This window comes from Saccopteryx leptura, chromosome 2 (assembly GCF_036850995.1).
Source record: "Saccopteryx leptura isolate mSacLep1 chromosome 2, mSacLep1_pri_phased_curated, whole genome shotgun sequence".
Lineage (NCBI taxonomy): Eukaryota > Metazoa > Chordata > Mammalia > Chiroptera > Emballonuridae > Saccopteryx > Saccopteryx leptura.
Genome location: NC_089504.1, coordinates 77,416,663 through 77,428,760, shown reverse-complemented (window position 1 = coordinate 77,428,760; position 12,098 = coordinate 77,416,663). Strand labels below are relative to the sequence as shown.

The window sequence follows — 12,098 nt, the reverse complement described above, 5'->3', positions numbered from 1 at the left end:
GGCACACAGGAGAAGCGCCCATTTGCTTCTCCACCCCTCCGCCGCGCTTTCCTTTCTGTCTCTCTCTTCCCCTCCCGCAGCCAAGGCTCCATTGGAGCAAAGATGGCCAGGGCGCTGGGGATGGCTTTGTGGCCTCTGCCTCAGGCGCTAGAGTGGCTCTGGTCGCAACATGGCGACGCCCAGGATGGGCAAAGCATTGCCCCCTGGTGGGAAGAGCGTAGCCCCTGGTGGGCGTGCCGGGTGGATCCCGGTCGGGCGCATGCGGGAGTCTGTCTGACTGTCTCTCCCTGTTTCCAGCTTCAAAAAAAACAAACAAACAAACAAAAAAAAAAAAAAAAAAAAAAAAGTCAACTCAAATTCCAGAATCTCATAGTGTGATCTATGAACTACAATAATATAATTACATGGAAAGCTTATTTTAAAGACTCCTAGACCTCATCTTTTGAGATTCAGAAGATTAAGGGAAAGTTTCAGAGATCTTCATTTAGGTAAATTCTCTGACTATATCTTGTTCACATTAGGGAATCATTACTATAAATTTTGCGATTACTGAAAAAGCAGTAATTCCAAACTTTTCCATTACATATCTTACCAGCAAAAAGCTTTTGAGTACCCACTCCCAATACATGTACATTATAAACAAATTATATATGTATATACTTTCATATAAATGTTACATACATTATAGAATATGAAAAACAGAAATCTTAAAGGATGAGAACAATGACATAACAGTATTTTAATATTTTCTCTGTCACAACAAAGAGTAAAGTGAAAAGAAGACAGCTTTAGGAAGTTTAAAAGCAGCCTGACATGTGGTGGTGCAGTGGATAAAGCGTCAACCTAGAATGGTGAGGTCACCAGTTGAAATCCTGGGCTTGCCAGGTCAGGGAACATATGGGAAGCAACTACGAGTTAATGTTTCATGCTCCTCCCCAACCTCCTCTCTCTAAAAACATGAATAAATAAAATCATTTTTTAAAAAAGAATGTTTAAAAGTATAATAAATTAGCAATGTTAAAAAATTTATACAAATTAAAAAAGAGAAAGAAAAAGAATCCCAGAAATGAAAACTGAAGTCCCAAGAATATATCTTCTAGAAGGCTTATTTTGCTAAACAACAAAGTGAGCAGAGTGATCACATTTTATCTCAAGGGTGATTGAGGAAGTTACAAGGGTACTTCATCAAAAGACTTAATTTTGATTATCAAAAGGGAAAAACTGACAAATGAAACATACAAAAACATGAGAACAAACTGATTACACTACTTTAAGAGCTCACAATAATCAAGGATAGTAAAATTAAACATAGGTTTAGATCACATATTTTAAAAAGTCAAATTCCAGCAATTCAATGGTCCCAGGGCAAGAGTCTCCAAAGGTGAATTCAACTCAAGTTATCAAAAAATGATGCTCAAGTTACACAATCATGATTCCAATAAAGAAAAAGGACAATGCATCCATATGCTTAGCTTCTCATTTAGGAAATATAATAAAATACACTTAATAGGAAAGCAAATGTTTTCATTACTGTGCTAAGTGTCAAGGGACTATTACTGTAATCCAAATGTTTAATAAGGAGTACCTAGCATCACTCCCATGTTCCTAATGACCAAAGAGAGGCCCAATAATCTATAGTTAAATGACTGGGCATCTCTCACAGGATAATACAGAGTGATAAGTGAAATCCCTCAACCCCTTCCAGAACACTACTCTGGCAAGGTCATCCTAGTCTTCAGGTAAACACTACAATTATCTTAGGGGAAAACTGAGCCATGTCTAGGAAGTTGCCTAAAAGGGTAATCTCAGAGTAAGAAGCCTAACAACAGGGACTTCTCCAATTTTTTTTTCCTTCTTTTCCAAGTGAGAAAAGGGGAAATACAAAGACAGACTACAGCATGTACCTTGACAGGGATCCACCTGGCAACCCCAATCTGGGGCCAATGCTCTGACCATCTGGGGCCATGCTCACAACCAAGCTAATTTTTAGCACCTGAGGCAGAAGGGCCATGGAGCCATTCTCAGTGCCCAGGACCAATGCACTCAAACCAATCAAGCTATGGCTGCAGGAGAGGAAGAGGGGGAGAAGGGAAGGAAAAGAAATGGTAGCTTCTCCTTCGTGCCCTGACGAGAAATCGAACCCAGGACATCCACATGCCAGGCCGATGCTCTACCCCTGGGCCAACTGGTCAGGGCCAACCTCTCCAATTTTTAGAGTTGAGCTGTTAGTAACTCAACACACACACACACACACACACACACACACACTCTCTCTCTCTCTCTCTCTCTCTTTCTCTCTCTCTCTCTCTCTCTTTCTCTCTCTCTCTCTCTCTCTCTCTCACACACACAGTGTCTAAGTCTCAATTTTACCTCTTACCTGCAAACTTCCCAAATATGTCAGAATATGAGCAGGAGATATGGCTCATCTATCTTTACTATTTGGTCAATTGACATCCCTTGAAATAAATCCAATAATTTATCATATTCTACATTCATTTGGAAATCAAATATATCTTTTTTTTTATTTTTTTGAGTAAGAAAGAGGGAGAAAGAAAGAGTAAGAGAAAGAGACAGACAGACAGAGAGGAAAGGAGAAATGAGTAGCATCAACACCTTAGTTGTTCATTGATTGCTTTCTCATATGTGCCTTCACTGGGGGAGGGGGCTGTACCCAAGCCTGTGACCCCTTGCTTAAGCAAGCAACCTTGGGCTCAAGCCAGTGACCTTGTGCTTCAAGCCAGGGACTTCGGGCTTAAGCAAGTGACCACAGGATCATGTCTATGATCCCAAGCTCAAGTCGGTGACCCTGCACTCAAGCTGGTGAGCCCATGATCAAGCCAGTGAGTGACCTTAAGGTTCTAAACCTGGGTCCTCAGCTCTATCCACTGCATCACCTCCTGGTCAGGCCAAATTCATCTCTTTAGGGCAGCAATTTTCAACCAGTGTGCCACCAGAATTTTTAAAACATGCAATACCTAATTATTTAGTCAGGGCATTGACCTCTTTTCTCTTAGATTGTCAAATTAAAAAAAATGACAACAGCCAACACAACAGTAGCCATCCAGTGTGAATGAATCAAAATTATACCTAATTTTTGTCAGATTGGCAAAAAATATTTTGGTGTGCCATAGAATTTTAGTAATTATTAATAGTTTTGTGTCATGAGATGAAAAAGGCTGAAAATCACTGCTTTAGGAGATTAGTGCCAAATTTTTTAATAATGAAGAGAAGTAATTCAACAAATCAAATACTGATTTAAAAAAATAACTTGAGAGCTTACCTTTCCACAATCAAACTGACTGCTTGCGTGAGATCTGGGTTTGTCACCTGGAAACGTTTCCACAAAGACCATACAAATTCTTTATCAGCCTTAAAGAAATAAAAGACATTTTAAATGCATTGCTTTGTAGCTATAACAGAAAAAAAAAGTACACTACATTAAATAAAAAATGGAAAAACAAAATTACTTGATCACTATTACTATAACTATAAATTCTTTAAAAATATAGCAGGAAGTCTTCTATTATAAAAAGTTATTACTGATAACCCATATTCACTTTTACTATTTGAACCCTTCACGTTTTAGTGTGTGAACATTGAAATACTGAAGAGCAAAATTACTTTTCTCTAAACGGAAACTGCCCTCTAGCTATTGCTCCTTTTTTAGCTCTCTTTAAGCAAAATTCTGTTGAAAAACTGCTTATAATCACTGTCTCCACTTCTTTACCTCCCATTCACTTTATAACCTCCACCAATCAGATTTCCCTCCCTACTACTAGGCTAAAATCAAATCCCTACTACTATGCTAAAATAATTTTTCAAGGGTCTCTATATAGCCAAATCCAAATGAACAATTAACAGTTTCAGTCCACAAGGCCTCGGTCAGTTGTCATCAACACAGTTGACTGTTAGGATCACTTATGAGGAGTTGTTTTTTTTTTTAATAGTGATGAGCTAGAGTCTATTTAATTGGTTTCAGGTAAGGTTCAAGTACTGTTTAAAAGCTCCTGATGGTAATTCCATGCACATAGCATTGAGAACCATTGCCAGGTGACCTCATTTAATCCCATGGTCTGACATACCAACTTTACACTGATGTCTCCCACATTTCTCTCTCTAGCTGTCTCCTCTACCCATAAATGCACACTTGAATCTCCAAATGCCTATGTGATAATTTCATTTGAATGTCTAACAGGTATCTCAAATTTAACTTACCAAAAATAAAATGTTTGATTTCCTGCCCTTTCAGAAACATGTACCTGTGTCTCGGAAAATAACACCATCTACTCATTTGTTCAAAGGCCTAAAACTTAGGAGTCAATGTGGGTTGCTCTCTTTTCCTCACATTTCGTAACCAAGCCATCTATAAATCCTACTGGCCTTACCTATAAAATGTATCTAAACTCTAACCACTTTTCAATTCCCCCATCACTATCACCAACAACTAAGTCAAGTCCATCTCTTGTCTAGCTCTCCACATGGGTGCCCTAGGCTCCTTACAGCTCAAAATCCTCCAATGAGTTCCTATTAGAAAAAGGATCAGGCCCTGGCCGATTGGCTCAATGGTAGAGCGTCGGCCTGGCGTGTGGAAGCCCCGGGTTCGATTCCTGGCCAGGGCACACAGGAGAGGCACCCATCTGCTTCTCCACCCCTCCCCCTCTCCTTCCTCTCTGTCTCTCTCTTCCCCTCCCACTGCCAAGGCTCCATTGGAGCAAAAGATGGCCCGGGTACTGGGGATGGCTCCTTGGCCTCTGCCCCAGGTGCTAGAGTGGCTCTGGTCGCGACAGAACGATGCCCCGGATGGGCAGAGCGTCGCCCCCTGGTGGGCGTGCCGGGTGGATCCCGGTCGGGCGCATGCAGGAGTCTGACTGCCTCCCCATTTCCAGCTTCAGAAAAATACAAAAAAAAAAGAAAAGAAAAAAAGAAAAAGGGTCAAAACTCTTTTCCAAGATTTTAAGACCCCACCTTATCTGGCCTCATACATACCTGCCCAACCTCCTCTTTCACTCTTTTCCTTGTTCACACTTTCTTGCTCACCTATACCAGGGCCTTTGTACATGTACTATCCACAAAATATTCATGTAGATTATTCCCTCACTTCATTCATTCTGGTCTTTGCTTAAATGTCACCTCTTCAAGAAGACTTCTCTATTTATAGCCACCCAAACTGATAAGTCTCTGGTATCCCCATGCCCTGTTTAATTTTTTTCCATAGCACATTTTAAAATACTATATTTTGTTGTTTGTTTGTTCATGTTTACTTGCATAGTAGATATCTCTATTTGTAGCTCTCTCAATCTTCCGTTCTCCCCTTCCTGTTAGTAACAGAAAACATTCTGGCTCTTTACTGTCCATTAAAAGACTGACCTCTCTTGCCTGTGGGCTATGTGATTATGTTCTACCAATAAAATTTAAGAAGTATTGTTGGAAATCTTAAAATTAGATTTGTGTCTACCAATTGTGTTACAAATATTTTTCACAATATGCCATTGCTTATTTAGCTTTATAATAAAGTATTTGGAGAGAAAAAGGAAGTTATTAACATCATATTTTCAAATTGATCCATCTTTTCCATTATAATTTGTGGATTTTATGTACCCGTTCAAAAGCCTTCTTTACTCCAATATTAGAAATATATTTACCTATACCTGTAAAATTTTGTTTTATTATTTAATGCTCAAATCTTTTATTTATTTTGATTGTTTACTAAAAACTTTTGACAGACTGAGTACTGGAGAGTATTAACCAACAATTCTTATACACCATGCTTTACTTTATCCCTTTAAAAGTAAGAATTCAGCATTTGGGTTAAAGACAAGAAGTGTCAATAGTGGGGTGGACAAAAGTACGTTTACAGTTGTGAACATGTGAAACAGTTTATTCTTGTATTATTTATTAATTATTGTAGTATTTTTCATATGAACAACTGTAAACCTACTTTTGCCACTTCATATACAAACATTTCATAACCTGCTCAAAAGGAAATGAAGATATGGAAAAAGTAAACTAATACAGCATTATGTGCTTTTAATATCTGTTTTTTAGAGGTATGCTGATGAAATTACAAAATCTCTTAAAACCAATGTGATCTTTATCTTATAGCTTGCTTCTAAATAAAATAGCAAAGAACATGTACTTTCATCTCAACTTTTCTACCTAAAATACTAAGAAAGAAAGGTTAACATAAATAAAACTGTAAGAAAAAGGATTTCAACATTTATAAAATAACTGAGTTACTTCACCTTAAATAAGTAAAATAAGTATGACTTAGCTCTAGCATGAAAGTGACATCATAAGAAATCAATAAATACCAAATGAAAACAATCCACCTTAATTTATACTTTTTTCTTTTTCTTTTTGTTGTTGTTATGGTTAACAGTTATTTCACATCTCCTCTTCAATCCCCAACAAAGGGAAGCAACAATAAATTCTCCTTAGCTGTTTTTATCATAGAGGCCAGAGAAAAAAGCCTCCTCCAGAGGAAGAGGCCTTCCCAGATACTCTATTGTTTACGATTTATACCCAGAAGTCATTTCAGGAAGAACTTGATAATTTCCAAGTTTCTTTAATTTAAATTTTCTTTACTAATTTCTTTCTTTTATTTATGGTCAGCAGCAGTATTCAGATTTTCTTTGTTATCTAAAAATACTCAAATGTACAAGTGATACCAAATTTGAGAATAAAAAGTTCTTTTATGAGCAATAAAATGCTATAAATGGATTGTCAGGCTAGTCTACTCATTAATTTTTGTGAGTTAATTATTTAAAAGTAAATCATCTTCAATGTGGATTATACCTCTAATTACTAAAAAGACCCCCTTTCATATATAAAAAGAAGGCCCCCTAAAACACAAAACTAATTTTCAAACTATTTCAGGTATTATTAAAACAAGGAAACTAACCATTATCAATAACATTGTCTTTATATTCTATATTTTCCCTTCCTAAAAACACTTAAATGTGTTCTTTTTAAAAAGTTAAAAAAAACCTTTAAAAATTAATCGTAAAAATTCTTAATTTTTTTCTACAGAACTTCTACACAGAATCAAATAATTTAAATTTAAAAATCGTACTCCTTCTCACAAAGTTTATTAAATTCAACCTATGCATGAGTTGACTAAAGGCTAGGGGACTTGGGCCTAAATTATCTTAGTAGTAGATTAGCTCTTTCATTATCAGCCAGCATGTAAATAAATATCCACTTTACAGACACAGAAACCCCAATTTTTTTTGTTGTAGTTGCACTGCGTTTCTACTCTCCCAGCACCTAGTTTAGCATCTGGCAACATAATAGGCCCTCAATTGACCTGGATTCAATAAACATATAAAACCTATTTTCTACAATTTAAATAAATAATCTGCACATCAGAACTCAGGGGAAACAATGGAAAGAGTTAAATTACAAAGCATAGCATAGGTAGCCACTTAATATATTATTATTCAGAAAAAAAAACTGCATGAAAATATTCACCTACTAAAATACAGTTACAGCTAGTGCTCCGCTCGACTTATGACCACAATTGGTTCCGACAGACAGGTCGTAACATGATTTGGTCGTAAGTTGAGTAGGCTATACATATAGTACTGTGAAATGACGTTATAAAAATCTTTAAGTCATATTTTATCATAATTTTGATTATTGTTATATATCATAATTTTCTTTGTTCATTTTATGCCATTTGTATCATCCCTACACCATTTTGTTTCCTATTTTTACATTTGTCAGGTTTAAGTAAAACACTGCATTACCAGTACAATTGGTTTAATATTTGCAAAAACAATTTCCTCTTGGTAGACATCTTGGAGAGGGGTTTGATAAAAAATATCCAAGACACAAAACACAAAGTGCTCTACCGAGTCTGGGATAACAGTTGAAATGGTGCACGCGGAGATGGTAGTGCTGCCGGAAGCTGGTCCGCACTGTCGTATGCCCAGTTGGGCAACGCTTGCGCTGCCAGACACGGAGCAGTCGTGGCTAGCGATTGTGGTCGTAAAGTCAAATGGTCCTAAGTTGCATAGGTCATAACTTGATCAATATTTGTACTAACAATGATTAGAATTCTAATTATATATGTTCTCAATCTTTTTTCTTTGTGAATTACTAAACAAGTTTACAACACAGCCTAACGTCTAACAAAAAAATAATCGGCTGAGTTCTCTGGTCTTATACTCTTAATTCCAACATCACATGTTTCATAAAAGTTAGTTTCATCATTAAAGTTGGCATAACGAATACGTATTTCATTTAAATGCCCTAAATAATTTTTTACCTGAAATTGGTTTAACTTTAGTAATACTTTTTACTGCTACTTAAAAAGGAAATAAGCTTTACTATATATATATATGGTCTACCTGAAAGTTCTGTCCATTTCTATCACAAGTTTCGACACGTAAGCACGTTTATTTGGCACATGTGTGCCTATTTTTATCACTTAATGTATACATACTGACGTAGCAAATTAACTAAAACACAGTTGATTCACTTTAGTCTTATGTGTGAAGCGATAGTGTACCCATGGCTACTGATAAAGTTCATTTACGCCACTGTAATTTTTACGAACTTCAACAAGGAAGAAATGCTACAGAAGCATGTCTGTCACATCCACCATATTCCCCAGACTTAGCACTCTCCGACTATCACTTGTCTTTGTCCTTACAAAATTTTTTGAAGAGCAAAAAATTCAAAAATGAAGAAGATATCAAACAAGCACTGGTTCAATTTTTCACATCAAAAGATAAAACATTTTTCAAAAATGGGATATACAAATTGCCCTCACGCTGGCAAGAAATCATTAATAATAATGGCAATTATATTATTTAATAAAGTTTATTGACGGTAAGAAAAATTTGTATTTTGTTTTATTCCAAAAACGGACAGAACTTTCCGGTAGACCTTATATATACATACATGGGTATATTACACATACTTTTTCTTGTTGGATATCCTACAAGGGTTGATAAATATGCTCATACATATACTGACATCATCCTTCATCACAAATAGAATATATTCTTGAAAATATAACCGAAATTAAGAGTATGGTGAAGTTAGGTTCTAATTCAATAAATAAGGCATAATTGTAATGGACTTAAAAATTACCCTTTGGAGTATCCTTGAGCATTCCTTAGGAAATAGCTAATTTGGAAGCTAATGTCCTCTCCTCAGTAAATCCAATATAGACAGCTTTCTCTCATATTGTAATAAATCACGTTTTCTTCAACTAAGTATTGTGTATGTTGCTTGCTAATCTGGGCTATTTGAAAAAAGCATAGGATAAGATGCTCATATTCAAAGAAACAGAACTGAGGTTGTTTTCTATTACATGCTTACTGTGAGTCATTCCCACAGAGAGGATTAATATATAGAATCACTCAACCCTTCCTATTTCTCCAAGTATATATAATTAAATTCCTGTAAGTTAAATATGGGGGGAAAACACCAATTAACCTAAATGAAGCTACTGCTTATAATCAGAGAGTATCTAGAAGAGTTCTTTTTCCCAAACTACATTTGACCCATTACTAGGTTGTGAAATTAATTTAGTGGGTCTGAGCTGCATTTTCTTAAAGAACAGAATTTAAAAGAAAATATCTGAGTTAATAACACAGTAAACACTCCTTCTGAAATTAAATGTGTGTACATTGTATATACTTACTAAGTTGAGATGTAAAATGAACTTATTTTGGATTGTAATTTTGGAAAGATTTGAAAATATAGGACTAATACTATGTATTCTTGGGTGGTGTGGTTTCTAGCTGAATAAGTTGTAGAACAAGTCAAAAAGATGTAAAAGTGAATGTTTAATTACTTAAATACTATTTTACAGAACAATATGGAGTTCATTATTGTTTCCCATGTTTCCCCAAGAGCAGGGGTATGGTTTGACTGAAGTTTTATGGTATGGGACTCTTACCAATCTTGTCTCACCTTACTGGAATGCCTATGATCATAACAGTACCAATATTACAAAAATCTCAAGTACCATTGTTCTAGGCTAATTATAATCATCTCTCGTCTTACATCTACCTAGAATACTTCATTCATCTTCCTAATCCATATATGTTGGAAGGTCAAAAAGGCCAACACCATGTAAAGAATAGAAGAGTGAATGGATTGGGGGGAAGACAGTCATTGGGCTGTTCCCAACAAACTGATTTTCTTAAGTCAGTCATAAAAAGTTAATACTTGTACTTTAGTTTCTTAGCCACTAAGGGCATATACTGTGGGAAATAGAGTGAGGGGTCTGGGCAAATAGTATCCTAGGACCTGTCGAAGTGACAAAGGCCTTTAACATAGTTTCTTATCTTTTAAACTACCCAAGGGTGAGGTGTGCAGATGACAACGTGCTTTAGTTGATTAGTATCTTCTATTTACCTCATTGGTCCTTAACCACTGAAGAACAGAAAATGGTAAAATTAAAAGGAAGCAGCCACCAATTTAAGTATCCCCTTGTTTAAACAAAAGCATCTTCAATTTCAACAAGATGTTCCTGTTTTTACAGCCTTGATTCAACAATGACCTACAAAATGGGCAAAATAACCCAACAGAACAAACTCTGAGACAATAAATTTCATAAATTTTTATTAATCTAAACTGATACTACTCATAAAGATATCTTGGTGTTTTGCAGTTCCTAATTGGTTCTATCTTGAAGACAGTAACATTTAACTACCCAACCCTGTCCAAAGGTTCTGGTGAAATCAGAGTGGTAAGGATGCAAAACTAAAGGGAAATCAAATTTTTCTGAACTTGAGTACAGTCAAGCCATCTCTAGTACACACAAATGCTGCAAATCACAGGCAAGTAATGTTAACGCACTTGATGTAGTAAGTGACATGAAAATAAAATTTCTCAAAGACTATGGAATTAGTATGGGGTTAATAAGTATCAAGTATCATCTATTGTGTGTTCCCGGCCAATACTTCCTAAAAATTATCGGTCTGTGTTTACAACTTAAGTTTGACTTGACTTACAAGGGCAGGTGGCAGGTGTGGGTCTGAATATTATAAACAAGCTCCTTCATCGCTGGGTTTTATTTTAATAAGTGTTCAACCTTCCCTGTTCAACATTTCAATTCGCGGACTGCATCCACTCCTGCTGCACCGAAAACCACTACAGTTAAGACGGAGAACTTGGGCTTGGGGGCTGGGGGGGGGGGGGGGGGGGGTGCGACTCTCGTTCTGGTGGCATCCAAATGAAGAAAACCAAACCCAGTGAACCGAGCCGAACTCTGCCCGGCCGGCAGTGTCCAGAGAGGGGCGGGAGCCCGCGAGTCGGGCCGGGCCGGGCCGGGTCGGGGCACCGCCGGGCGGGGCGGGGTTGGGCAGGTCCCATCCCGCAAGGCTAGCAGCCAAAGGCAGAAGAGAGTCGCACCTCCCCACGGGCCCCCGCCCTGCTACGGAGGGGAAAGGCCGGCGACAGGAGTCCTCGATACCTGACACAGGGCCAGCTCCTCCTTTAGGCTGCTCAGCTCTTCCTCCAGCAGCTGCGTCCGGGTCAGCACTGCCTCCTCTACCGAGATGCCCTCTAGCCGTTCGGACCCCGCGGGCGCGCTGAGGAGGGGAGCCTGAGCCGGAGCTGCACCCCTTGGCCCCCGTCGACCCCGTGACCCTTCTCCACCCCGCCAGGATGTGTCGCTTTTGTCCACGACGCCCTCCCGCGCCGCGCCGGCAAGCCCCGAGGCCTCGCTGCTCACTGTGTGTACCACAGCTGCCCGCCCAACCCCTGAGGCCCGGGGCCCCGAAGGTCGCGCAGCAGGCAGAGGGAGCGGTGAAGGCGCCGACCGCGCCGTCATGGCCTCGGCTGCTAACGGGTCAAGTTGCCTCTTGGAAACTCCACCTCCCCTTCCCCATCCTGGCGAGCTTGAAGCTCCGATCTACGCATGCGCGAGCTTTTTCCCGCCTTGGCGCGCGGGCTCTCGCGCTCCCGGGTCCTGGCGGGGCTTCCCGCGGGCCGCGCGCCCGGCGCGAGCGTTGGACTGCGCACGCGCCATTCCGGAGGGTTCAGCCGGCTCACCCAGCGGCTCACGGCGCGGTAGCTTGCAAGTCTTCGGCCCTGGCGCCAAACCCTCCCACCCATCTAAAACCCTACCCGACACT

The 12,098-nt window shown here is 38.8% G+C and overlaps 1 protein-coding gene across 7 annotated transcripts in view; it reads right to left on the bottom strand.

Moving 5' to 3' along the window:
• The window catches only part of CNTLN (centlein), a 360,970-nt gene extending 349,057 nt beyond the window's left edge, over positions 1 to 11,913 (bottom strand). For all 7 annotated transcript variants that reach the window (XM_066368220.1, XM_066368223.1, XM_066368224.1 and 4 more), the window contains exons 1-2: positions 11,435 to 11,913; positions 3,281 to 3,369 (exon numbers count right to left, since the gene is read on the bottom strand). In XM_066368220.1, coding sequence (XP_066224317.1) covers positions 3,281 to 3,369; positions 11,435 to 11,794 — 449 coding nt within the window. In that variant the 5' untranslated portion in view covers positions 11,795 to 11,913. The remainder of the gene's footprint in view (positions 1 to 3,280; positions 3,370 to 11,434) is intronic.
• Between the last annotated feature and the right edge of the window lie 185 nt (positions 11,914 to 12,098).